The sequence below is a fragment of the Panicum virgatum genome, chromosome 3N, assembly GCF_016808335.1.
Source record: "Panicum virgatum strain AP13 chromosome 3N, P.virgatum_v5, whole genome shotgun sequence".
Classification (NCBI taxonomy): domain Eukaryota; kingdom Viridiplantae; phylum Streptophyta; class Magnoliopsida; order Poales; family Poaceae; genus Panicum; species Panicum virgatum.
In genome coordinates this window covers 49153813-49181778 of record NC_053147.1, presented here as the reverse complement: position 1 = coordinate 49181778, position 27966 = coordinate 49153813, and the positions used below count along the sequence as shown (strand labels likewise).

At 44.3% G+C, this 27966-nt stretch overlaps 1 protein-coding gene and 1 long non-coding RNA gene across 2 annotated transcripts; one reads left to right on the top strand and one right to left on the bottom strand.

The window, feature by feature from the left end:
• Positions 1 to 17764: 17764 nt before the first annotated feature.
• Positions 17765 to 20226, bottom strand: LOC120666077 (methylmalonate-semialdehyde dehydrogenase [acylating], mitochondrial-like). The gene is made up of 9 exons (XM_039945866.1): positions 20095 to 20226; positions 19957 to 20051; positions 19708 to 19891; positions 19327 to 19384; positions 19070 to 19221; positions 18890 to 18980; positions 18373 to 18453; positions 18229 to 18283; positions 17765 to 17978 (listed from the first exon to the last, which is right to left on the bottom strand). Exons 3-9 carry the CDS (start codon positions 19791 to 19793, stop codon positions 17785 to 17787), a joined length of 717 nt encoding a protein of 238 aa, XP_039801800.1. The 5' UTR covers positions 19794 to 19891; positions 19957 to 20051; positions 20095 to 20226; the 3' UTR covers positions 17765 to 17784.
• Positions 20227 to 21849: 1623 nt separating this feature from the next.
• Positions 21850 to 27733, top strand: LOC120663328. The gene is made up of 2 exons (XR_005670473.1): positions 21850 to 22285; positions 27378 to 27733. It is a non-coding gene; the product is annotated as an uncharacterized LOC120663328 (long non-coding RNA).
• Positions 27734 to 27966: the final 233 nt, after the last annotated feature.

Sequence of the window (27966 nt, the reverse complement as noted above, 5' to 3'; positions counted from 1 at the left end):
GCCAGCGCCCACGTGGCTGGCGCACCCTTTTGACCCAGTTGGTGTTACCAACCGGGACAAAATGTCTCTTTTTTTCATATTTTTCTTTTCTCAATTCTTTTTCTATTTCAATTATACTTTTGCATTTCAATTAAACTTATGTATTGGAATTCAGTGTGTATGATCTCCACTAATATATACATATATATAGTTACTTATATAATATTTGTCCTAGATAGTTTTCATATATAAATTAATTCACTTATATATATATATGTATACACATATCTATACATGTGAATTCCTTTACATATGAAAATGTCTAGGACCAATATTATATATATATATACACATATATATTATTGGAGTGCTTATATATATAATACATACATACTCCATCATATTTGCATAGGTATATTCGTTCTTAATTACATAGTAGAATTCGCCTTTTGGAAATTTAATACATACATACATACTCATAAATAGAAATTTAATACATAGACACACATATATATTTACATAGTTATATTCGTTCTTAATTACATATATATGCGTATATTGTCATATTTGCTGTGATTGTCAATATTAGATATTCCATCATAGTAGAATTCGCCTTTTGGATCGAGGACTTGCTCAACAATAAATCCGGAGAATTGTTCTTGAATCGCCATAATCTTTTCCTCCGGTATGAGTTTATCGCGCATCTCCCCGACCTATGGAAAAAGGGGATAATTAATTTCGACTAATTAAAATACGAGTTCAAATATTAACAAGTTTTTTACTTACTTCCTCCTCCCAATCTGTCCAGCCCTTAGGAGGACCAACCAGACCATGGATGTTCTCGCATACATAGTATGCGCACAATACAGTGCCTGGTTCTGCCTCATACACTTTAAGAGAGAAGAAATTATCTGGTATTTACATGAATATATAATAAAACTAATGAATCGTGCAACGAATCATCCAAGTGCGTACCGGAAAATCTGTCTTGATCTTCAATTCCTTGTCAAATTTGCCTGGATGATTTTTAGCGAATTCTTTCCAAACCCTGTGCATGATTAGAACAATTATAGTCAAGTAACAAAGTGATTCAAATTATCGGTCACCGACGGAGTAGTGGTAGAATTACTTTTTCATCATGTTAAGAAGATTTTCGTATTGTTCTGGAGGTCTCCTCAATGAGTCCATAACCACGAGTAGGCTCTTCTCGGGAATTATGACAATTAGGACCCAGTGTTCACTGCAAGATTATACGGAGGCAGTTCTTGGTAGTTAAGGTTTAAACAATTCGATTACAGAATAGAAAGAGTTAGACGGAAGGAATCACTCACGCAAAGTTGTAAGGAAACAATATCATTTGCTTGTTGTGATGAACGCTTATGTACTTGAACAAGTTTTGGAATATCTCATTGGTATTGTCGTGTAGAAGCCTCCAATTACAAGTAATTGGGTCAATGAAGCCGAGGTGAGAGTATCCCTTTCTTCTGCAAGTATGTATCTCCATTCTACATGATACCAAATAAATCAAGAGATCAGTATGTTGAGATCATGCAAAACAATACGTAAGGAGACTCAAATACTTACAGAACCCACAAGCTGACCATAGAGATGTCGAGGGCCTCCTGATGGAATAGTTGGTAAATTTCTTCCCAGTTTAACCATATAATGGCCTCCTCCCGTAAGAAATCGTCATCTTTAATCTTTGCGCCCTGCATGAAGATGCAATCGGCCATCGCACGCATGTAGTGCTGGTGCAGCTTATACATTTTCGTTGGAAGCACAGACACTACTTCGGGGGGGTACACGAGTTTTGCTGATCTCAAATGTCCATTTGACGACCACATCGGCCTTTGGAATATCTTCTCCCCCTGCAATCTGAGCGGCCGTCAGGTTTGATTCTTTCAAAAATGTAACAAAGTCTTGTTCTTGCGTCGTCTGTCCCACTACGAGAGGCTCTATTGATTGTTTCTTTTGGGCTCCGAGCTGTGGAACGTCGGACGACGACGACTTTGATTGTCTCTTCTTTTTCTCAGTAGTTTTGATAATTGTGCATTCGTAGTCTGAAGGGGGGTCTCTCGGAATGAATTTTCTCTTATTTGCTTCGCACATTCCCTTAAAAAATTTCAAATCTATCGGATTTATCACTTTCTCGGGCTCCGGCTTCGGCTTCGGCTTGAAGTGCTCTTTAACTCTTTCTTGAGTTATCCGATCGCATTCTTCAAGGCTCATGTCCCAGGGTTTAATATGAGCCTCCTTGGTTTTCTTCTTCTTTTCCTTCTTCTTTGGAGGCTCCTTAGCCGGTGCAGCTACCTTCTTTGTCGGCGGCCGTTTCTGCTTCTTTGCCGGCGGCGGAGGGGTTGACCATGGAGGCGACGGTGACGCTTGAGTGTTCATCGGCGCATGAGATGATGGTGATGGAGAATGTGCCGGTGAACCTTGCCAAGACAGTGCTGCCCTTGGGGAGTTTTGCGGAGATGCCGGTCTTGGAGAGGCATGCTGAGATGCTGGTCTTGGTGTTTGATCATCCGACTTTAGGACAATGTAGTGCTTATCCCATAGGATGTAGCCATGAATGGCTTCTGCTAGTGTCCTCTCCCCATCGCTTCCAGGAATATCAAGCTCGAGTGTCTCCCAACCCTGGCACACCTGCTCCACGCCAACTCTTGTGTATCTAGGCGGAATTTGCTGCCCGTGGTACACGTCGCCTGGTACCGTACGCAACAGTGAACATTAAGTTCTTAACGGCAGTCTGCAGGTCACAAGGTGTCCGGTGGGTGATCTCATCCACTGGAAATCGCTGCGGGGCCGACGCTTCAACTGCGGCCTGGATCCCCGTGGGCTCGGCGGCGGCGACGTCTGTGGAAGCGCAACTGCTTTTCCGCTGAGACAGGTGATCGGCTGCAACACTAGGCTCTGGAGGCAACATTTGCGCTTGCTATTGCTGGCTCATTGCTACGGCCACTTGGCGTTGAACCTCTTCCTCTAGTCTTTGATCATGTGTCATGAGCCGTTCCTCTAGCCTTCGCAAGTGCTCCCGCTCATCATTCTTTCTTCTTTGCCGGCTTCTATATGAATCAATGTAATCCCTGAACCCATACTTCCACGGAACCACGCCTTTGCCTCTTGTGCGGCCCAGATGCTCTGGATTCCCAAGGGCGTAAGTCAGCTCATCCCTCTCTCTATCCAGCTGGAATGTTCCCTCGGCCGCTACTTGTATGGCCTCCTGTAGTCTCTGGGCTGCTCGCTGGATGTTTGGCCCATAGATGCAGTCACCAGTCAATGGGTCCAAGCTTCCCCCGTGACCATAAAACCAGGTCCTTGACCTTTCAGGCCAGTTCATGGTCGCTGGTTGGATGCCTCTGTCAAGCAGATCCTGCTCCATCTTCTCCCATTTGGGTACTACAAGCTTGTAGCCTCCTTGGCCTAGAGTGTGATGGTACACTTTCTTCGAGGCATTGTCTTTGGCCTTCTGCACCTTCTGAAGCCCAAGCTCTGAAGACTTGTATTCCACAAATGCATCCCAGTGTCCCCTGAGCTTTTCGAGCTCGCCGGTAAATACGGGTGTGGTCCCGGTCTTGATATATTTCTTCGTCAAAATTTTCTTGAATGATCGCAGCTGTTCGGCCATCTTACTCAGGGTCCAGCGCTTGCATATCTCTTCGGATTCAGCTGGAACCGTGAAGTTTTTCTCAAGCTCCCGCCAACACCATTTTTCTCTTTCGGGTACCGCATCCCGTTCCTCGCTTGGATTGGAAGCTTTCCAGAGCCTGAAGCTGATCGGGATGTGGTCCCTAATAATACATCCGGATTGTCTTATGAATTTTTTGGCGGCAGCTTCTGGAGCGATCGGTTCGCCATTTGGACCAACTTCCGTTATAATGAACCGCCCTTCCAGTTTTTTTGTTGGGCCTCGCTTCGTCTTTTTCTGCTGCGACGATGATCCAGACGGCTATAAAAAAAACATTCATAGTATTCATATAGATTCAGATGAAAATATGATTGTCACTACAAATAAGTATAGTTGTGATATGTACATTAGCACTTTGTTCAGCAGCAGCGTCATCCTGAATAGATGGTGCCTCAATTCCATCACCGGACATATTCAAATATATGTCGTTATTGCTGCCATCATCAGCTTGTTCAGCGACATCTCCTTGACCTTCGCCAATCATATTCAACAGAAACTGTTCGTCTTCCGCGTCTGTGTGTCGCGGGTCTATCGTAACTAAAATATGAATACAAATAAAACCCTTAAAAAATTATATAAATAATCCACATATTTAGATCGGTAACGATCGGAAACTATCGGAAACGATTCGATCGGTATCGGTAACGATCGGAAATGATTCGGTCGGTATCGGTAACGATCGGAAACTATTGGAAACGATTCGGTCGGGATCGGTAACGATCAGAAACTATCGGAAATGATTCGGTCGGGATCGGTAACGATCGGAAACTATCGGAAACGATTCGGTCGGGATCGGTAACGATCGGAAACTATCGGAAACTATCGGAAATGTTTGTGTGTTAGCGCGAGTTTGCGAGCTCGAGACATAATTAAAGAATAAATACAAGATAAATTGAACTCTTTGAATGACATAAAAAATAATAAATACATGATGAATTAAAGTCTTTGAATGACATAATTAAATAATGAATACATCATAATAGAAATTCTCTCTAATTCTATATTTCCTTCTCTATTTCTCTCGAAATTCTCTCTAATAATATATCCATAATTTGTTGCTAATAATATATCCAAAATTGAATTCTAATAATATATCCAAAATTGAATTCTAATAATATTTCCTTAATTAAATTCTAATAATATTTCCAAAATTGAATTCTAATAATATTTCCAAAATTGAATTCTAATAATATTTCCAAAATTGAATTCTAATAATATTTCCATAATTGAATTCTACTAATATATCCATAATTGAATTCTAATAACATTTGCACAAAATTTGCACCTAATTCTAATAATTGAATTCTACTTAATATATAATAAATTAAATTAACACTACTCATACATGATAATTGAATTCTACATAAACATAAAATTTGAAAAGAAAAAAGAAAATGCGGCCGGCCACACTACTCACACAGGGCGGTGGGGAAACCTAGGGGCGCGGCACGGCCCTGGACGACGAGGCGGGGAGCTGGCGGCGCTGTGGCGCGCAGCGGAGAGGGTGGCGGCGCGGCGACGTGCAGTGGAGGCTGCCGGGGGCGGCGAAGACGAGGGCGTGCGCGCGGAGTGGAGGCCGGGGCGGCGAAGTCGAGGTGGCACGCGGCTGGGGCCGGGATGGCGGACATCAACGGCGGCGGCGCTCGCAGGGGCTCTGGGCGGCGACGTCGACGGTGGCGGTGCTCGGGGACGTTGAGCTCGCGCGGTGGGGGGAGCAGGGGAACGGATGGCGGCGGCACCAAAAGAAACAAGTGTTTGGGGGAAGGGCGAAGGAGGGAGAAAGGAAATATATGGGGGGGGGGCTTTTGTCCCGGGTGAAGCCACCACTTCACCCGGGACAAAAGGCCCCCCCTTTTGTCCCCGGTGAATCCACCACCCGGGACAAAAGGACCTTTTGTCCCGGGTGGTGGATTCACTCGGGACAAAAGGGGTTTTTGGGCGGGCCGGGAAAATTCCCAGCCCGCGGCCCACCTTTAGTCCCGGGTGGATCTACCACCCGGGACAAAAGGGGCCCGTTTTCCCTCATTCCCGCCTAATGTTATGTTTGTTTTTGTTTCTTTTTACTTCTCTTTTAAAATTGGCTTTCATTTGTTAATTCAGTTAATAAAATTATGATTCCAAAAATTATGGAACAAAATTTCTTATCTCTATATAAACTTGATACACGTAACAAAAATAATTAATTTTCATTCAAGTGATTGGGTCAATGAAATATTTAACTTTTTTGAAATCATATTTGTTATTTTGACCATGCAAAAATATATTAGGTGAATTTTTTTTTCAAACTGTTGCTTTTCGACAGAAAGTAGATTCTATCACGATATTAACATTTAAAAAGTGAATTTTAGATAAAATTAAGCAATTTCATGATATTAATGAGTAGTGTGTGAGTTTGAGAGATAGTGTGTGTTAGTGAGATTGTGTGTTAGTGAGAGAGTATAGTATGTTAATGTGAATGTAATTTCATGAAATAAATAAAATTAGTTGAGTAATCCATTATTGAATGAAAATTATAATTGAGTCTAGTAATTAAGTGAAAAATATATAAAATAATATATATAACACATAAAGTATAATTGTACAGTACATATATAATAAAAGTATTTGAATTGCGATTATGTTTTTATACAATAATATAAAATGATTCAAGTACATGAAGGATTAGCGGTAACAGACTTTCTCTTCACAAATGTCCCTTGATTATGATCACGGCGCAAGTATGGAGCATCATCATTGGCTAGCAGGATGCATGGATCAGCATTTACTTCGAAATGTGGAATGCCAACAAAATTATTATATTCTTCTGAAAAGTCTGTCTTGTCCTCCACTCCAACGATGTTTCTCTTTCCTGATAGAACTATGTGTCGCTTAGGCTCATCCTTTTGCTTGTTTGAGATCAACTATTGTCATCCCATACTCATCTTTTGTTACCCCTCCTCCAGATAGTTTAACCCATTGGCAACGAAATAGAGGCACCTTGAAATTGGGACCGTAATCCAGCTCCCATATCTCTTCAATGTAGTCGTAATATGTGTCTTTTTTTCCATTATTGTCTGTGGCATCCATACGAACACCGCTGTTTTGGTTGGTACTCTTTTTATCTTGGGCTATCGTATAAAATGTGTTTCCATTTATCTCGTACCCTTGGTATGTTAATATATTCCAAGATGGTCCCCTAGCCAATAAGAACAGTTGTTCACTTATATCCATGTTATGCATTAGATGCTTCCGCAACCAACTGCAGAAAGTGTTCATGTGCTCACGTGTAATCCATGCCTCAGACTTTTCCGGGAAATTGGAGAGCAAAATTTTCTTGTGGTCCTCGATATATGGGTCAACCAAGGATGATTGTTGAAGAACCATATAATGCGCTTTCTTGAATGAGAAATCATCTGTGCAGACATAAGATTTCTTTCCTAATGTACCCTTTCCAGTTAGTCTCCCCTCATATCACGATTCAGGGACTCCAATCGGTTTAAGGTCATCAATAAAGTCAACACAAAAGTCAATGACCTCCTCAATTCCGTAGGCACTGGCGATGCTTCCTTCTGGATGAGCTCTATTACGAACACATTTCTTGAGTACCCCCATGAACCTTTCGAATGGGAACATGTTGTGTAGAAATACTGGTCCGAGAATATCAATCTCTTTGACAAGGTGCACTAGAAGATGTGTCATGATGTTGAAGAAAGATGGTGGAAATATCAGCTCAAAGCCAACAAGACATTGCACCACATCGTTTTGCAGCTTTATCAAATTCTCCGGGTCAATTATCTTCTGAGAAACTGCGTTGAGGAAGGCACATATCTTCACGATGGTTAACCGGATGTTATCAGGCAGAATCCCCCGTAGCACAACCGGAAGAAGTTCGGTCATAAGCACATGGCAGTCATGTGACTTGAGATTTGTAAATTTCTTCTCTGCCAAATTTAAGATTCCTTTTATATTGGATGAGTATCCAGATGGAACCTTTATACTGCTCAAGTAGTCAAACATGATTTCTTTCTCTTCCTTGCTAAGAATATAGCTGGCAGGACTTAAGTATTGTCGTCCATTATCTCGCTGTTGTGGATGTAAGGCATCTCGTTCTTCCATACGTTGCAATTCTTGACATGCTTCTACTGTATCTTTTGTCTTTCCGTACACTCCCAAGAATGCTATCAGGTTGACGCAAAAATTATTCGTGAGATGCATCACATCAATTGCATGACGAACATCTAAGACTTTCCAATATGGTAGCTCCCAAAATATAGATTTCTTCTTCCACATGGGTGCCATTCCGTTTTCGTTCGGAACTGGTTGGCTACCAGATCCCTTTCCAAAAATAACTTCTAGATCTTTTACCATGTTGAAGACGTCTTTACCACTACGGTGCATAGGTTTTGTTCCGTGGTCCACTTGGCCTTTGAAATGCTTGCCCTTCTTTCGTACTGCATGCCTGATGGGAAGAAACCGACGATGACACATGTATACAACCTTCTTACAGTGAGTCAACCATATATTATCGGTATCATCTAAACAGTGTGTGCATGCTTTGTATCCCTTGTTTGAATGTCCCGACAAGTTACTAAGAGCAGGCCAGTCATTGATCGTTACGAACAGCAATGCTCGTAGGTTGAAGTTTTCCTGTTTGTATTCATCCCGCATCCGTACACCTTCATCGCCCCAGAGCAATAAGAGTTCTTCGACCAATGGTCTTAGGTACACATCAATGTCATTTCCGGGCTGCTTTGGACCCGGGATAAGCACTGGCATCATGATGAACTTTTGTTTCATGCAGAGCCATGGTGGAAGATTGTACAGACAAAGAGTCACAGGCCAAGTGCTATGACCACTGCTCATCTCACCAAAAGGATTCATGCCATCCGTACTCAAACCGAACCTTATGTTTCTCGCATCCAAATCAAATTCAGGGTACGTTCTATCTATTTTTCTCCACTGCGACCCATCAGCGGGGTGTCTCAACATCGAGTCTTTCTTGCGTTCCTCTTTGTGCCATCGCATCAACTTAGCATTATCTTTATTTCTAAACAGATGCTTCAAACGTGGTATTATAGGCGAATACCACATGACCTTCGCAGGAACTCTCTTCCGGGGAGGCTCCCCCTCGACATCTCCAGGATCATCTTTTCTAATCTTGTAACGCAATGCACTGCATACGGGACATGCATCCAAATTCTCGTATTCGCCTCGGTAGAGGATGCAGTCGTTGGGGCATGCATGTATCTTTTGCACTTCCAGTCCCAAAGGGCAAACAAGTTGTTTGGCTTCATACGTTGTGGCAGGCAATTCATTGTCCTTAGGAAGTATTTTTTTAACAAGTTTGAGTAATTCACCAAATCCCTTGTCGGATACACCATTTGTCGCCTTCCATTGCAGCAACTCCAAGGTGGTGCCAAGTTTCTTAAATCCATTTTGACAATCTGGGTACAACAACTTATGGTGGTCCTCTAACAACTTTTGGAACTTCAACCTCTCCGTTTCACTCTCAAAGTCTGCCTGCACATTGTGCAATGCCTGCCCCAGATCGTCGCTGGGATCATTTTCTGCTACATCTACTTCGGGCTCTTCCATGGGAATATCGTCCTCGAATGCACCGATTCCAGCATTCCCGGGAAAGTGGTCGTCAAAATCTTCTTCTTCATTGTCTTCCATGGTAACCCCCTGTTCTCCGTGCTTCGTCCAACAAACATACTTCTTCATGAAACCATTTGCGAAAATGTGGCTGTGTAGGATTCTTGAAGATGAGTAATCCTTGTTACTGTTGCAATGAACACACGGGCAGCACATAAAACCATTCTGCTTGTTGTCTCAGCCACAGACAAAAAATATTGCAGGTCATCAATGAATTCTTTCGAACGTCGGTCAGCATTGTACATCCATTGCCGGTCCATCTGCATTTTAAATAAATCGATTTGAATTCTTTACACGTATCGAATAAATAAAATATATCAAACCTAAATTAAACTAAATGTAACATAACATGAATAATTAAAAGATATGCAATATCCATCATACATCTCGATTAATTAAAAGGAGTACTTAATCCATTACAGAACTTAACAAAGGAGTACTATACATGAAATTTAAAAATTCGGTCAACAACACATAGGTTTTCAACCGTCCTTGCGTTGGAACGCAGAATGCTCTAACGGATTTCTTGCTGGCGCAGAAGAAGATGGCAGAGCTGAAACCTCCGAGTTTGGTGGTGACAAACCGTAACGCCGCAATAAATCCTCAAGATCAAACGGAGGTTCCTCGCCCCTTGCCATGCATTCTCTATATTCTTTTTCCAAATAATGGAGCGCTGCCCTATGAAAAGCACTAGGTTTTTTGGACCGACGACCTACTCGAGTTGTGCCCTTCTCTCCAGAAGGACAACGATCACCCCCACCGGCGCCACTCTCTCCAGCTGCTGAAGCCATATTTTACTGAAAAATACCTTTATTTTCCACAAAATTATAAATTCTTACCATTACAATGCAAAAATTATTTACTATTACAATTACAATGATTAGATTAATAACTCTTGCAAATAACAATGAAATCATATAAAAAAGATGAAATGTATCATTAATCCTCAAGAAATCTCTAATTAATTGAAAGAATTCTCTATAACTTCTAATTACTTTGACACCCTTCAGTTCCAGGAGTACACTAGAGTACTGAATAAATACATTCATGAATAATTCATTCATATTACAAAAAATTCTAATATACTCATTTCATTAATTCATTCATGAATACAAAAAATCAACTATCCACAATATGGTCATGTATACAAGTACATCACATGAAGTGTCTACACTCATTCTAAAAATTTCTACTATCCACATACTCATCTAAATCTAAAAGAAAATCACACCTACATATGCAATCTAGCTAAATGTCCAACAAATGAGCTAGCTACACATTTTCTCTATTTCTAAAGCATGAAATGAGCTATACAAGCCAAGGAAGAAGAGAAAAACAAGCCCCAAACCTTTAGCACCGATGGATGGACGGGGAATCAAAGATCTTCACAAATGTGGTGAAGAAATGAGCAAGAACTCCTCCCTCCCGAGCCGAGAACAGCAAGAAACAAGTGAGCTGAATGGCTCGGGCGGGCGGAGAGGGAAGGGGATAAGGGGGCCAAGGCCTTTTGTCCCGGTTGGAGACACCAACCGGGACAAAATGGGGGCATTTTGTCCCGGTTGGTGGATCCAACCGGGACAAAAGGCCTGCGTACCCTTTTGTCCCGGTTGGAACCACCAACTGGGACAAAATGCCCCCATTTTGTCCCGGTTAGTGTCTCCAACCGGGACAAAAGGCCTTGCCCCCCCCACTGACCCAGCTAGCCGTTGGACCCGGGACAAAAGCCACCTATTGTCCCGGGCCCAAAGGCTGTCGGGACAAATGGCCTGGAACGAAGGCCTATTCTGTAGTGGTGGTACAAATGCTAGGGGCTTGTCTAACCTTGTCAAGATAGTGATGAACATGGGTCTTGCATGAGCCGGTGGTCTTGGTTTCGCTCATGGCATGAAGAATGGTTCATCATGAAGAAGCTTGCCAAGGGTTCAAACTTGATGAGATAGATTTAATTTTTTTGCAATGCATGTGCTTGTCATATAGAATGCATCCATGTTTAATTTCTACCCTTGCATTGGCATTGCATCACGTTAGTAGCATCACAAGGGAGCAAATCACATTTCGAGAAAGATATTCATACTAAATATGATATATCATCTCTACAAGAGTGATGAGATCAATATTGCGCTTTCATGCCTATTGAGCCACGTCCTATCGAACTTAAGGTTTCAATCTCTAAGTTCATAAGCAAAGTGGCTCATACATTTGTTTTTTGTGTTTAAAACCTCGCTTGGATCTTAATTTGCCTATGTGTATGTAAAATCTTGCGAGCACTATAAGTATGAGTGTTTGAGGGGTGAGGTTGTCTCTCGAAAATGGTCCAAATTGAGCGTTTATGGCTTTGGCTTTGGAAATTTGGATCAGAAGTAGAGTTTGTAGTTCAGCAGAAATTTCTCTTCACCACCGGTTAAACCGACGCCCTGGTTTACCATGCATCGGTTCAACCGGTGCTTAAGCCTTCGTGGCTCAGCTTCTGCAACGTCTCTGGAACAACCTCCGACCGTTACACCGACGGCCACCGGTGCATCCGATGGTTGGCGGATGAACCGACGCCATCGCATCGGTTCAACCGGTGCTACTGCGTGGAGTTTTGGCCCGTGTAGCGTCTCTGGACCTTCCTCCTGCAGTTGCACCGACGCCCGTCGGATGCTCCGATGCTTCCGTAGCGGTTCTTCCGGTGCCCCTGTTGACCACGTTTTCATCTCAACCAGATCTAGTCAACTTTACACCGACGGATACACCGATACTTATATCTTCAGCACCATCGGTCTTTCCGATGCCTAGGGTTTGCGGGCCCGCACGCACCTTTTCTCTTGTTTTTCTCGCGGGCCCAACACCTCAACGTCTCAATTGTCTTCATCCGCTCCAAATCGAACCGCCGTCCCTCGCGCTCGTGCTCCCGCTCCACCACCCGTACGCCGCCGCGCCCGTGCTCTCCACTCCAAGCCGCCGCCGCTGCCAGTCCCTTACGCCGCCGCTCCACCGCCTCTAGCACGCAGCTTCGCCTCCTGCACGCCGCCTCCACCGCTGCTCGCGCGCAGCCGCGCCACGCTCGCGCCGCCTCTCCTCTGCCACGCTGCCGCTCACCACCGCCGCCGATGCATTTTCTCCTCGCGCGTAGCTCCACCTGCTCAACTCCTTCTCCCACGCACAAGCATTCAAGCCCGATTTGAGTTCCCTCCACCCTTGGTTCGAGTGCCCACAAGGTGTTCGAGGAATTGCCTCTTAGGCTTTTTCTTTGTTTTCTTCTCGACCGATTCTCGGATAAGTAAGGGTATGGTGCTGCCCCTCCTAGCATGTGATGTATCTTAGTTTTCATATCCTTTACACACATGTTTACTTATATCCTTGCCTTGCTCACTCACATCGAATCTCGTCACTTCAATTTTCCTTTTAGGGTGTTAGTGAGTTGTTATCCACCAGATCTCACCATGATAGGTTCATATCATTCCTTGCTTTGCTTAAGGACATTCTTTCCTTTAGTGGATAACTCATATATGCATAATTCCCTGTCTTAATTCCATTATCTTCTATTGATTCTCTCTGACAGATGGCAGGAGATAAGAAGGGCAAGGGCAAGCAGGTTGTGCAGAAGAAGAAGCGCACTCATGAGGACCGAGAGCGAGAGCGAGCAGAGGTAGTTGCAGATGCAGCAGATAGGCAGGGTTCACTCAGGATCAGAGATTCTCAGGCTCAGGGGGAGCCACAACAGCAGTTACGTCGCTCAGGATGTACTCAGACAGCTCAGACCACACTTAAGTCCCGCTCACGTCCACGGACTCGAGTGGTGGTACTCACAGGGCAGCAAGCCGTGACAGTGAGAGAGAGGCAGTTGGTCAGGACAGTGGTGCAGAGGAGGAGCCTCCACAGGTTGAGCTTCTTGATCTTCGGGGCATTCCAGGACCTAGGGTCAAGAGATTGAGATATGTCACCCCAGAGCAGTGGTTTCCCGAGCAGAGGGACGTTGGAGTTGACCGTCGCTTTCACACTCTGCTCTATGAATCTTTCTACCACGCTTATACCCAGATGGACATCAAGATCAGTGAGCACAAAATGCTTCATTGGGTGGCTATGCGCGTGGCAGCAGGAGGCATTCCTATCCTCCCTTTGTTTGAGAGATATGAGGGTCTACCAGATCTGCTGAATGAGAGGTCTCGGTACATCAGAGAGTGGGTTCACGTTTTCTACGCCACCCTATTTGTTGAGGAGGACAGACAGTTCATTGACTTTATGTTCCAACAGAGGCATTACAGATTGACTCGAGCACGTTTGGCTACTCTGCTAGGAGTTCAGATTGCCGAGGAGCCACACTTCTTGCACTACCAGGCTTATGGCAACACGGTGCCTCCTTGTCGTCCTCATGAGACTCACGCCCCATCTGACGCGGAGGTCAGCGTTCTCTTTCAGCAGCCCTTCCTGCCTGGCACACCGAGGACACCGGACAGACTGACTCCCGTAGCTCACTTCGTACACCTAGCTTTGAGGAAGAGTCTGTTGTTCCGGATTGGATACAACGAGGGGATCACAGCTCTGCAGCAGTGGCTTCTAGTGTATATCATGACAGGACGAGACTTTGACCTCGTCGACTTCTTTATCTGTGAGCTAGAGGACGTGATCTTAGATGGGATGATAGTTCACCTTCGCCATCCATTTGCTCATTGGATCTGCTGGATACTCGCTCAGCTCAGTCAGAATGAGCATATGGATGAGCTGGAGCAGTCGAGGACACACTTCAGTTTTTACTCGCCTACTACTCCTCGAGACGGTTGTCGTGGCCCGAGAGGCCAGCGCAGGGCACAGCGGATTCTGGATGAGCGTGTTTTGGCTGAGGGTAGAGTTGTGGATGATCCCACTACAGCTGAGGACGCTTCACTTGCAGCAGCATAGACCCAGCTCCCATACTACCTGGTCACAGACTTAGATGACTTAGAGGATGACGAGGATTTCATACCCACTGTTACCATCCCTCGAGATGCTCATGATGATGAGGCAGGATCCTCTAGTGCAGCCCGCACCCCTGCTCCTCCAGTTACCACTGCATAGGTCACACAGCCCGATGCACTCGCTGCCATTCTTCAGAGGCTCTCTGACCAGCAGGACCGGTTTGCTGCAGCTCAGCTAAGCATGCAAGCCGAGCAGGCTCGCCAGCAGGAGGCCCAGACATTAGTACTCGAGGGGATCCGGCAGCAGGAGGAGGCCATGAGGTTACAGCTTTAGCAGTAGATGTTCACTTTCTTCTCGGGATGCTTCGGTCAGCTGTACCGTCACACTGGTCTGCCTGAGCCTCAGCTCCCTACACCCCAGCAGCTCCAGTTTGACCCCACCGCTCCTACCCCACCTGTTGGCGGTTTTGTGCAGACACCCTTGGCGTCCTTCCCGATGTTGCCACTTCTTCAGACCGGGTTGTTTGCCAGCCCTGCTCCTACTTCCACTACTGCTCCGGCTCATGCTCCACAGCCTAGTGTCTGGACAGCCGAGCAGCGTGCTGAGTTTCTCAGGCAGCAGCAGGTTCTGCATCAGCTACAGCACCCCTCAGCTTAGTCACTCATGTTTTGAGTCACCCTCACAGCTTGAGGTGCTCCGTCCGTCCATTGTGCGCCCCACTCAGCCAGACCTGACTCCCGTCACGTCTGCTCCTCCGACGGACTCCACGGTCGTCACCGAGCTAGTTGCTACCGCTACTCCAGCTACTTCTGCTGCTCCGACGACTCCGGTCGAGCAGAAGTCCTCTTCGGTCGACGACGACTGGAAGGACGACGACGCCGACGACTCCACCGCTCAGTTCTCCACCGGACCCAGCCTGAAGACCCCGCCTTCTCCAGCTCAGGACTAGATCGCCTTTTTTTTTGGTGCTTTGTTGCCAAAAGGGGAGATAGATAGGGGGAGTAGAGATAGGGGGAGATTGAAGTGCATCTCTACTTTGTGTTGTCATCAATCACCAAAAAGGGGGAGATTGAAGTGCATCTAGGCCGATAGATGTTAATGGTAAGTTTCGGTGATTAATGACAACCGTATGCGACTAACGTGTGTTTTGAAGGATAAAATAATGATTAGTCTAGTCTCATATGAAATGTGAAAGTCTCCACAATTCGGAAGAACCATGCGTGACAAGGACTCAATTTTAAAGATTAAGGACCTTTCTAGTCTCAAGTGTCACAAGGAGATGAAGGACACTTGATTTAGCTAGGGTTTATAGTTTTTAGTTCTTGACCGTACTATTAAGAGGGGTTCATGAGTTAGTAGCTTGACTAAAATTGAGTTGGCCTTAGAAATCTTGCACACTCGCTCAAAAACAGCCCAAGATGGTCAATAGAAGTTAACACAACGCTTGGAAGAAGAAATAATCGAAGTTACGTTCAAATCCAAGTCAATTCAGTTTAAAACAAAGAAAAACAGCAGCACCGGTTTAACCGATGCCCTAGCATCGGAGCATCCGATGCTTGGCGGAAGTTCCGACGCCCTGTTGGTCTATCTCTCTGGATGCAAGCAGAAATCAAATCAACAATCTCTATAGCACCGGTTGAACCGATGGTCAAAAATATAAGCACCGGTGCATTAGATGTACTATGTTCCAGAGAGCATGTTTTGGTGGACCTCAACTCCTCTTCAGCTCCGGTTGAACCGACGCTTCAGAATCAAGCACCGGTGCATTGGATATACTATGTTCCAGAGAGCTTGTTTGAGTTGATCAGTGAACCTCTTCAGCACCAGTTGAACCGATGCCCCTACGGAGCATGCACCGGTGCAACGACGCAAGCCTGGATACTGTGTCAGAACCCCAACGGCTACTAATTGGACACAGAGAGAGCGGTTGAACCGATGCTTTCACTTTCTAACCCGTCGGTTCTTCCGGTGGTCTCGATTTTTCTGCAGTGGACTTCCAACAGCTATGTAACTCCTTCCACTCTATATAAGGGCACCCCTGGCTCATTTGAAGTGTCTTTGACACCCTGAATACCTGAGGCCACCCTTGAGAAGAAGAGCAAGTGCTTTGAGCAAAAGAGAGAAGATCTAGTACATTGTTTGTGCTTTAACCTTGAAGAATTTATCATTTGCAAGTGTAGCAAGTGTGCTTGAGCTAGGGCCAACTGAGTGTAGATCAAGTGAAGGCTTAGGAGCTTGTTACTCTTGGTGTTTGACGGCACCTAGCCGGTCTTGGTGATTGGGAGGTTCTTGGTGAGCTCTTGGAGTTTGTAGGAGCCCCAAGACAAGAAGATTATACACGGTGTGAAGCTCGCCGTTCCGGAGATGGAGAATGAGCATTCTTGGTGATCACTTGCTCCTTGGTGAAGCAAGGGAGCTATACCCTTGTGTGGGTGCTCCAACGTAGATTAGCGGGGAGCGTCAACTCCTCGATGCCACGGGAAAAAATCCGGTTGTCTCGTGTCGCTTACTTTTATTTCAAGCAATTAAATCCATTTGTTGTTATTTTTGCTTTTGATTGCTTGTAGATTGACTAAGACAACTAGCATGGTAGTGTGAGCTCTTGGTTAGGTTTTGATCTTGCTAGTGTACATTCATCTAGACAAAATGATCATGATAGTGTGTTTACCTACCTAAGGACCTTTTGCTAGCATGCTCTAGTGACTAGGTTTCAAATTTGTAGATTGGACAATACTAGTCTAGGTTAAGGACTAAGTAGAAATTTGAAAAAGTCTCAATTCAGCCCCCCTTCTTGGGCCACGATCCTTTCAATTGGTATCAGAGCGAGGGCTCTATTTTTAGGCTTAAAATCCTAAAGAATGGCCGGGGGAAGTGGTGGTCCACCCAAGCTCGATGGGAGAAACTATGCTTATTGGAAAGATCGCATGGCGGGTTACCTTGAGGCTATTAATCCCATCGCTTGGGCGGTCACGGAAAAAACTATTGTCGGTCCTTGGAATGAGGATCAAGTCAAATATGGTGCTAGAGCGAAGAATTAATGATTGTTACAAAAAAAGACATAAAATTATATGCATCCTGTGCCGCCCTGTGCAAGGCCCGCCAAGTTGGAGTTAAATGCAAGCAATAATGCCATTTTGGCAAATTACTTGTGCAAAGCATTCGATACTTCTTGTAGAGGTCACTACATGCATACAAGAGAGGTGTTGCGACGAAGTTTTTTTGACTCAATGAGGGCTAGTTTGGGAATGAGGGGATTAATCCCCGGGGAATCCCCGGGGCTTCCCTCCCCTAGGCCAACCCCCCCTGCGCTCGTCAGACCCCGCGGGTGCGATCTCCCCGCAGGGGTGCCCATCCCGGGCAGCATTTGGCACCTCTCCCGTCTCCCCTGGCTGCTGCTGCTTGCTGCGCTGCTGCTTGCTGCTGCGTTCGGATTGATGGTGCTGCTGGCTGCTGCAGCAGCCAAGAGCAGCCCACTCCAGCCCTCCGAACACGTGAATATATTTAATAGATCAAATCTACGAGGTACACACACTTTGGCATGTAACTCAAAATCCAAGCACGTGTGAAAACTCAAAATCCGCAAAGTACAAAATAATTCAATTCATTCAACCGATCGCAATGCAAGCCAGAGTAGTTTTCCATCGATCAAATCCCAACACGTCCAATTCATCCATCACACAACAGGATAAAATTCTTGAGAAATTCATGAAGACAGGAGCAGAAGCACGCAGAGGCAGAAGCTGCACTTGCATGTCTCGTGTTAGGCTAACAGCAGAAGTAGAAGCACGCGGAGAACAGGCTGCAAAAGGAAGAAAGAAACAATACTAGGCATCATCATCCGGAGTAAAAATATGATCAGTAGGAATTAAAATTTAATTGTTCAAGCAGCACATATGCAATACACAATGAACTAAAGATCATGAAGCTTCACTAGATATAGCTTGTAGCAACCTTTTACCATCGATTAGATCTTAATTTTCAAAAAAAGCTCAGTAGTTAGCACCACAACAACCTTAGACGCTGAAAGTATTAAAAAAATGTTACTGTACCTTCATCAGCCAGAAGGGTCGGACCAACAAAATTGCCATCCTCAAACTGCGGAACCTGCACATTTCACAGATTTCAGGACCGGTGGCAACAATATATAGTAGAACTACAGGTAGGCAAATAAATAAGTGAAGTATTGAAATTACCACAATATCCCTCCTGTCAAGCAAAAGACACGCACCACTGTCAACACCATTTTGGACTAACTTGCAGATACAGTCCTTCGCCTGATTACAGTAAAATGTTAGGAGAGAACCATGAATAATGAGAAGAGATAAAGGGCCTTAATTACCAAACTAGCAGCTCTTTTGAGTATTAAAGCAAGACTGTAAGACAAAAGATCATCCAATTTAAAAATATATGGGCACCATTAGAAAACAAGTATCTGCAATCATGATATGACTATATGAATGCCATGCTGCTACTTTTAACGCCAAACCCCCAAAGCAAGTTAATATGAGAAAAGGGCATGACTACGCTTCAGTAGTTCATCATTACTTGCAAGACTGAAGCAATTCACATATGGTAGAATGCCCAAAAATCATTCTTTTGTCCTAAATCCTGGGCTAAATTGGTGTTAGAAATCAACATTGACAAAAGCTAACTCATAAACTGAAACCATAATTCGAATGACAAAAGTAATTAAGTACTCTAAAACCACACCTGTCTGCTGATCACTGGACCAAGGTCTGCATCATTAACCATTCCTGAATTAACAACGAGGCCACTTGCACGTTTCACAAGTTCATCCTCCCTATAAGAATATTATAGTTAGCATGCCACCTAAAAAGTTGACAAAAAGGCATATTCTGAAGAAAAATTTCAAATAGGGCAAGCTGGTACCATGATTCTGAACCTCGAACAAAAACAGCAGTGCTCAATGCCATGCACCTCTGCCCTGCTGCACCAAACCCAGCAGCTATAAGGGCATTCAGTGTGGCATCTCTGTCAGCATCAGGAAGTATAATTGTATGATTCTTTGCTCCCATGTTGGACTACAAAGAAAAAGAAACTTGTGTTAGAAATTATGCTGCTTATACGACACAAAAGGCACAAATAAAATTAGTTCGGCTAAGAGTCCCAAAGAGATGAAAATTCACCTGAACACGCTTTAAAGATTGCCTTGTCATATCTTGCCTTTGCCTCCTCAGCAAGCGCCTGATATGAAAATTATCCCCAGGCCCAGAATCCTCCATATATTTGAGACGAGAACCATGCTTAGCTGCTAACAATAACGTGGTCACCATCAATCCCAAACATGATGAGTACAGGGCAAATTTACCAAGACCACCGTAGCACGAGTACTTTGTGACTCCTAACCCCCTAAACCAGTTGGTCTCTAGGTCTCCCCGTTCCTAAAACCTGAACAGCACGCCGCCATCTGGGCCAAATACCTCAAGCCGCCACCAATTCATGTGAACTAAATGGAGAAATATCCATGGACTCACGAAGCAATCAGATTCTTCGAAAGGGGTACCGACTTCCTGGAGTCGAACATGTTCTTGGAGAGACAGGCCTGGATGTTGCACGCCTCTTTCTTGCACGGCTCCTTGCTCGGCTGCGCCATCCCCTTGCCTACCTCCTCCTCCCGCCGCCGCCGCCACCAATAACCGGCGAGCAGATGAACAAGGAGGGGTTCTTGAAGAATGGAGTGCTGGCCGAGATCTCAGGGGAAGAGTAGAAACCCTAGGCAATTGAACAACCATATCTGCAGGAGGGGTATAACTCACATGCGCCGAGGAGGAAGACGAGGTAGAGACGGACTAGCCGGAGGCGCGGCTGCAGATCGACGGGGAGGCCGAGCGGCTGCAGATCGACGGGGAGGTCGAGCGGCGGAGGGGCAGCTGCACAGGGCGGAGGGGTGGCGGCCGAGGGCAGATGGCGGAGCTCGGAGGCGGAGGCGCAGGGTGGACGCCGGAGGTGGCGCTGTGTTGTTTCCCTCCCGTCGCGGCCCTCGCGACGCGGACGGGGAAGCCGCGCCCGAGCTGTCGAGGTGCCCCGGGGAAAATAGGAGGCTCGGGCTTCCTAACCCTGTAGCGCGGACTTCCAAATGGCGAGCTAATTTAGCCCGGTCACAATTCCACGAGGGAGCCCATCCCGGGGAAAAGGCCGGTATCCCGGCGGGATTTTGGGCTCCCAAACTAGGCCTGAATGTGAATACATGATTGAAGAACTACACAGAAAACTAAAAAAAATAAACAGTAAGCTTATTGTACATTAATTTTATTTAAGTATGTTTTAATAGTTCTTAGTTTACATCAGTAAATATTAATCACTCTTGTAGAATACTAACCAATATAAGCTAATCTTTTTATTAATATCAGCATTAGTTGATAGCCTCTTGCATCGTGGCTCGCTAGAAACGGATTTCATTTGCGTTTCAACGGAGCCAAGCTCGCCGGTGCTTTTTCATGCGCACCCAGGCTCTGGACGGTCTGCAAGCAACCAAAGAATTCTTTTTTATTTTTAAACTTTTTAGAGAATATTTTAAGTTTAATGGCGTACAGAATTTATTTGCACCACATAGCCCATTTGATCGCACCACTGCCTCTGGCGCGACAGAGATGTAGTGGCGCGACAGGGATGCCACACTGGTCGACCGAGGCAGTGGTGTGCCACGGGGCCCTAATGTGGTCACACCTGTCGCGCCAGATGGGGTGGCGCCAGGCGGGGTGGCGCGACAGGCGCTATGTCCTGGGTCCGTGCCGCCCCCCTTCTCCCCCACCCTCTCACTCTTTCCCTCCTCATCCTCCCCGAATAGAGCGGTTCCCAGGTCGCCGGCAGCAGCCGTCCCCCCCATCCCCCCACCCCTCAAATCTGGCGTTTTGGGGGGGGGAGTGGGGGAAATGTTACCCACCCTTCCCGAAGGTATTCCTCCCATTTTTTGTTCGTTCAACCATGTACATTAGTAGTTATTAGTGGTTTTTGGTGTTTAAGGTTTGGTTTTTTATTTGGGAAATGGTGTTGTAGTTGATAGTGTACTCATGATTTGAGCTTTAGATGATACGCTGATGGCACTCTGCTCGCGATTTGGACGTGAGGTAGTATCTGCATGGATCGATTAATATAATGTCTAGAACCGTGTACATTAGTAGTTATTAGTGGTTTTTGGTGTTTAAGGTTTGGTTTTTGATTTGAGAAATGGTGTTGTAGTTGATAGTGTACTCATGATTTGAGTTTTAGATGATACGCTGATGGCACTCTGCTCGAGATTTGGACATGAGGTAGTACATGCATGGATCGATTAATATAATGTCTAGTATTGAGTAGTGGGAAGGATAATATGGCTTTCATTCATAGATAATATGCACTGTGGATTTGTTTGTGTAGTTGATTTCTTTGTATAAGTGACCAAGGTATAAGGGTTTGTTTTGTGTTGTAGATGGACCAAATAGTTCGGTACTTTTTGCTTAGTATATGTTTGTTTGTACGATAAAGTTTTGATTCGTTTCTGCAGGATGGCACACCCCATGTTCCCCCTACTGCAGACGTTCTACGACTCCAAGCACCCAGCGCACGTCCTAGTTGATCGTGGTGAGGTTAGTATTTGTGTTACCAAATACTTCAATTTATATTTTTACTTCTGTCCTTTAACGACTTCTTTGTTCCCATATCAGGTGCTGCAGTCCCTCCGTGCACATACCCACTCCCTACTACGGTGGGATGAGCGGTATGTTCCGTACCATCGCCGGGCCGGGATGCTTTGTCAAGCTCGAGTTGTGTGTATGGGGCTCCCAGCGATGAATGCACCTCCGTTGACTGCTTTTGTGGACCGTTGGAGGCCAGAGATACATTCCTTCCATTTACCTTGCGGGGAGGTTACCATCACTATGCAAGATGTCACGATGATTCTTGGACTACCTTTAGAGGGGAATGCAGTGACCAGCATTGTATAGAGTGATGGTTGGAGAGATTTTGGTCGTCTGGAGAAAGAGAACATCCAGCACCGGGCCCGGGCAAAAGTAGATGACAAAATGCCGAACCCCGAGTCGCGATCGCGACGCGGAAGGGCGGAAGTCTGGAAAACCGGGCACTACTCGGATCCCGAGTGGATGTTAGGTATGATGAGCTACTTTCTTCTTAATGGGCCCAAAGTAAGAAGTTAAGTTGGTCCAATATATCAGTTCGTGATAAATATAAAAAAATAGAATATTTTTTTTTTACACGGAACAATTTTGTTTATTTTGAGCGAATTTTTTTTGAGCGAAACAACAATTTTGTTTATTGTTAGAACAATTATTGTTCCAGCATAAAAAAATATTCCATCATGTGCCTGGCTACCTGCTCGTATACTCCGAGTTGGGCCAAGTACTACTACCTACGACATACTAGATTTTGGACCCCCCCCCTCCTCCGTGGACCCCGGGCCATCGCCCTGGCTGCCCTCCCCCTCAAGCCAGCCCTCAATGTATTCCATAGCAGTGAGTTGTCAGCTCGGTTAAACTCCCAACCCAACGAGTCGAGTACTTGTATCTCACGCTTTGATGCGTTAATAATAGCCTAATGCCAACGTGTATTTTTTATATTTATTGAAATTAGAATTTAATCAAGACATTTAGTTAGTTGTAGACATGTACAATTACAAACTAGGAAAAAACTTATAACATGTCAATCAGAGATATAGTTGTTACCATGTCATGCTTTAGATAGTTTCTGACAATCTTTGTTATGTAGTTGCCATCTCTATATATTCCAAGGTTGCCATCACCTTTTTTGCATTGAAGAAATAAAGGGATTCTCGAAGTAAAATTTACATCAGTTTTACTTTTCAGACGTGATTGATCCTTCATGCAACACATATATGAACTGATTATCTGTAAAGATTCAAGAAACAAGCTTTTTTTAACAAAAGTAAACGGTTGATCATAAGAGAGCATTTACTTGTAGAGTTAATTCTCTGAATGCCATTGAAATTTTAGCCAATCCCTTGAATGCCACTGAATGGCATTGAAGTGATTTTTTTTGTGTCTATGACATGTGGGGTCAATTGCATTCAAGGGATTGGCTAAAATTTAATGGCATTGAGGGAATTGGCTCTTACTTGTAAGTATACTTACATCATCATTCATGAAATTTTCTTGATCCAGCCGGCACAATTGATCTTGTGTGACAAATATGCCATCTATCTTCACCTGTGCATCAGTTGCCAAAGATATTTATATTGTGATTTGAGCACAGTAATCTAGGTTGGTCATTGCATAATCTGTAATTATTCAAATACTTTGTCATAATGAAAAAAATTACTGATGAAAGGAAAATTTTATAAAATTACCTTGTGGGTATGTTTGATCAGGTTCAAATTGTTCGTGTTTCTCACTGCTACATAAACCATTTGTAGAAACGGTCGAAAACATATTTTTGGGGCGGGTGCGGTACCCGCCTCTACTTTTCGTAGCTAAAAATGCGATTTGCAAGGGCGCGTAATATATCCGCCCCTAAAAATCAATTTGTAGGGAAGGGTCATAGCCTCACCCACCCCTATAAGTCCATTTACATGGGCAGGTGAGAGTATGACCTGCCCCTACAAATTGATTTTTAGGGGCGGATCACGCGGCCACCCGCCCCTATAGATCGCACAAAAAACAAAAAAATATTGCTAGCCCGGCACTGAGCCACCGCTCAGCCACCTGCGGCCCAGGACGTTGCCGTGGCGAGGTCGTCGGGCGAAGGCCGTGGCCGCGGCGAGGTGGAGCAGGAGGCCGTCCGTAGTCGGCGATGCTCCCTAGTGCACCATGGTGTGGCCGTTGTGGTGGAATATCTGCCTCTACACGTAGGAGAACGCTGCCACCGGGTTGCAGTGGGCGCTGTGCTGTGCTGGCGCGCATCATGTCGAGGTCCCTCGCGAAGCCGAGCTTCTTGTAGAGTAGCTAGCCCATGCCCCACTGCCACCACTGCGTCAGGGAGCCGCCGACGCATTAGCCAAGGGAAGCAAGAAAGCATGCAGAGAGAGAAGAGATAAAAGAGTAGAGAATCTCTCACAGGGCAACGGCCTTCTCCCCCTCTTCTGGATGCTCTCTAGGACAATGCCCATGGAGCGGGGAGGAGCAGACGCCACCGCGGCTCCACGCCGCCCAGCGCCGCGCCTCCTCCTTCATGCTGTTGCACGTCAAGAACATGCAGTGGAACTCCAAAACTCCAAATGGAAATTACTACCTCAAAACACAACTGATCAAGATGAAATTTAAACCATAGATGTAAAAACACTAGGCTAGAAGCTAGATAGGGTGTTAACTAGTACTGAGTGGGAACAACATTTTTCCAAGACCACAGTGGTTGCTCTCAGTAGAGAAATTTCAGATCATACTCCCCTTTTTCTTGATACTGGAGAGGATAGGGGTAATAACAAGCAACCTCAGTTTAAGTTTGAACCTGGGTGGTTGATGAGGGAAGGGTTTTTTGACCTAGTGTCAGAAGTATGGACAAAGGAACAGAAAGGAAGCAATGCTTTGCAGAGGTGACAGAATAAGATAACGAGACTTAGGCAATTCTTAAGAGGATGGGATGTCAATATGCAGGGGGCATATAAGAAGGAAAAAAGGAATTATTGAGAAAGGCAGAGGAACTAGATATAAAAGTAGAGTCTGGGCTACTGAATCAACAGGAATTGGACATGAAACATTGTATAAAGAAGAGATTGGCTAACTTGCTTAGAGAAGAGGAAATTAAGTGGTTCCAAAGAGCCAAGACTAGGGATTTTCTCCAGGAGGATTGTAACACCAAATATTTTAAGATGGTGGCAAACGGTAAAAGAAGGAAAACAAGGATTTTTAGGTTAGAACAAGAAGAAGGTGTAATAGAGGGGGAGGAAAACCTGAGGAAGTATATTAAAAACTACTATAAGAGTCTGTTCGGAGACACAGAAGTGGACAAGTTATTTTTGGATGAATCAGTAAAGGAAGATATAACACATGTGGCGAAGGAATAAAATAGATTGCTAATAGAAGAGTTTACAGAGAAAGAAGTAAGAGATGCAATATTCCAAATGAAACACAATAAAGCTCCAGGGCCTAATGGTTTCCCTGCTGAGTTTTACCAATTATTTTGGAGTCTCATAAAAGAGGATGTGATAGCAATGTTTAGATATTTCCACAAAGGGAAGCTTGATTTGTTCAGCCTAAACTTTGGGGTCATAACTCTTTTGCCAAAGCTTCAGGAAGTGAAAATGATACAACATTACGGGCCAATCTGTTGAATGTTAGTTTCAAAATCTTTACAAAAGTTCTAGCAAACAGATTAACATCAGTGACAAATAGAATAATTAGGCCTTCCCAGACAACCTTTTTGCCTGGAAGATTCATCTTAGAAGGAGTGGTGACTTTGCATGAAACAATCCATGAGTTGAAAAGGAAGAAGCAAAGTGGGATCTTGTTAAAACTAAACTTTGTGAAAGCTTATGACAAGGTTAATTGGGATTTTTTTACAATAGACTTTGAGAATGAAAGGGTTCTCTCCTCAATGGTGCTCATGGATTAAAAAGATTATGAGCGGTGGAAGTTTTGGTGTACAAGTGAATGATGAAGTTGGGAATTACTTTCAGACCAAGAGAGGATTAAGACAAGGTAACCCATTATCACCAGTGCTCTTTAACATCATGGATGATATGCTGGCAGTTTTGGTATCAAGGGCAAAAGAGAACAATCAAATAGAGGGGGTTGTTCCCCATCTCATAGATGGAGGACTGTCAATTCTACAATATGCAGATGACACAGTTCTGTTTTTGGAAGATGATGCAGAGCAAGCTATGAATATGAAGATAGTGTTGTGCACCTTCGAGAAATTGTCTGGTCGAAAAATTAATTTCCACAAAAGCGAGTTGTTTTCCCTAGGGGAAGCCAAGAGTAAGATAGGAACTTATAAGCAAATATTTGGTTGTAAGGAAGGTTCTTTCCCCTTTAAGTACTTGGGCATCCCTATGAATCATAATAAGCTGTCCAATAGTGACTGGGGCCAGATTGAAGAAAGGTTTAAAAAAAACTGAGTAGTTGGAAAGGTAAGTTGTTGTCAGCAAGGTGGGGGGGGGGGGGGGGGGGAGGCTAGTCCTCATGAACTCTGTGATGTCAAGTCTACCAATGTACATGTTATCATTTTCCAAGATCCCTAAAGGAGTGCTAAAGAAGTTGTATTATTATAGATCAAGGTTCTATTGGTAGTGTGATGAATACAAAAAAATACATGCTTGCACAATGGAGTATTTTGTGTGAACCTAAAAGTGTTGGGGGTCTAGGGATCACCAACTTGGAAGTGCAGAATATTAGCTTGTTGAGTAAATGGTTGTTTAATCTTCTGAATGAGGAAGGCACTTGGCAGACTCTTCTTAGGAGGAAATATTTAGGCAATAAGATCTTCTCCAGGTGAAAAAAACAACCTGGAGATTCTCATTTTTTGGCTGGGCTAATGGAGATAAAAGAGCATTTTTTTTGAAAGAGGAAAATTTTTGGTTCAGAATGGGCAACAAACTAGATTCTGGTAGGATTGCTGGCAGGGTGATAAACCTTTGATGCAGCAATATCCCACGTTGTACAAGATTGTGAGGAAGAAAAACCAGTCAGTTGCTAGTGTCCTTGGGTCAAGACCACTGAATATCTCTTTTAGAAGAGCTGTGGTGGGAGATAAGTTGAACTCGTGGCTGGATTTAGTTTCTAAGGTGCTAAATGTGACCTTGACTGAGGCTAATGATTCTTTTGTGTGGGGGCTAACCAAGAATCAAAGTTTTACTGCCAAATCCTTATATACTGATTTGATGCAGGAAAACAGAATTACTGACAAAAACGTAGTGTGGAAATTAAGACTACCTTTGAAGATAAAAATTTTCTTGTGGTATATGCAAAAAGGTGTTCTTTTGGCAAGAGATAATTTAATCAAAAGAAAGTGGAAGGGGGAAAGCAAGTGTTTTTTCTGCAATAATAATGAAACCATACAACATCTTTTTTCGAGTGTCATATGGCAAAATTTGTTTGGAATGCAGTGTTTTCACCTTTGGTTTACAACCTCCTTCTAGTATGTCACACTTGTTAGGTTCTTGGTTGAGAGGTCGCGTTCTGAAAGATAAAAAAAAATGATTTTGTTAGGAGCTGCAGCAATGTGTTGGGCGATTTGGCTTTGCTGAAATGATGCAATATTCTGCAAAACTCTTCCTAACTCGTATTTGTAGGTTATTTTCAGGGGGGCTTACTGGACAAGGGGCCTGGTCGCAGTTATCTAAAGAGGAAGAGAAAGATCATATGAAGATCAAGTGCCGAGAGTTGGAGAGTATGGTGCTGGAGTTGTTTGCCAAAAGAGGTTGGAATTTTAGAAGCAGAGTGACCTGTTAGTGGGATGGGGGCATGATCCAAGGGCGTAGTGCGATGAGATTCTAGTGTTGTGGAACCTTGTTTAGTTTCGTTGGGTAGCGTTTGCTATCCGCAGCCTGTGTGTTGCATTACTGTGTCTGTTGGTTGTGGACCGTCGCATGTGATCGGTTGAGGCCGGATTTTCCTCAATCTAAAAAAAATCAAGAAGATTGTGAAACGGTCAAGAATCTATCACAAATCAAGCGAAAAAACCAAAGGCCCTATCAAGAACTCATATTTTGGGAAAAATCAAAATCCGAGCCGATCCGCGAGAGATTTGGAGGGGGATTGAAGCAATATTGCTCAAAAAGATCCTAGCAACAAAAGCCTCATGAAATTTCACGAATTTGGTCTGAAATCATGATGAAAAAAATCACCTGAAAATTCACCAAAAAATCGCATAAAAAGATG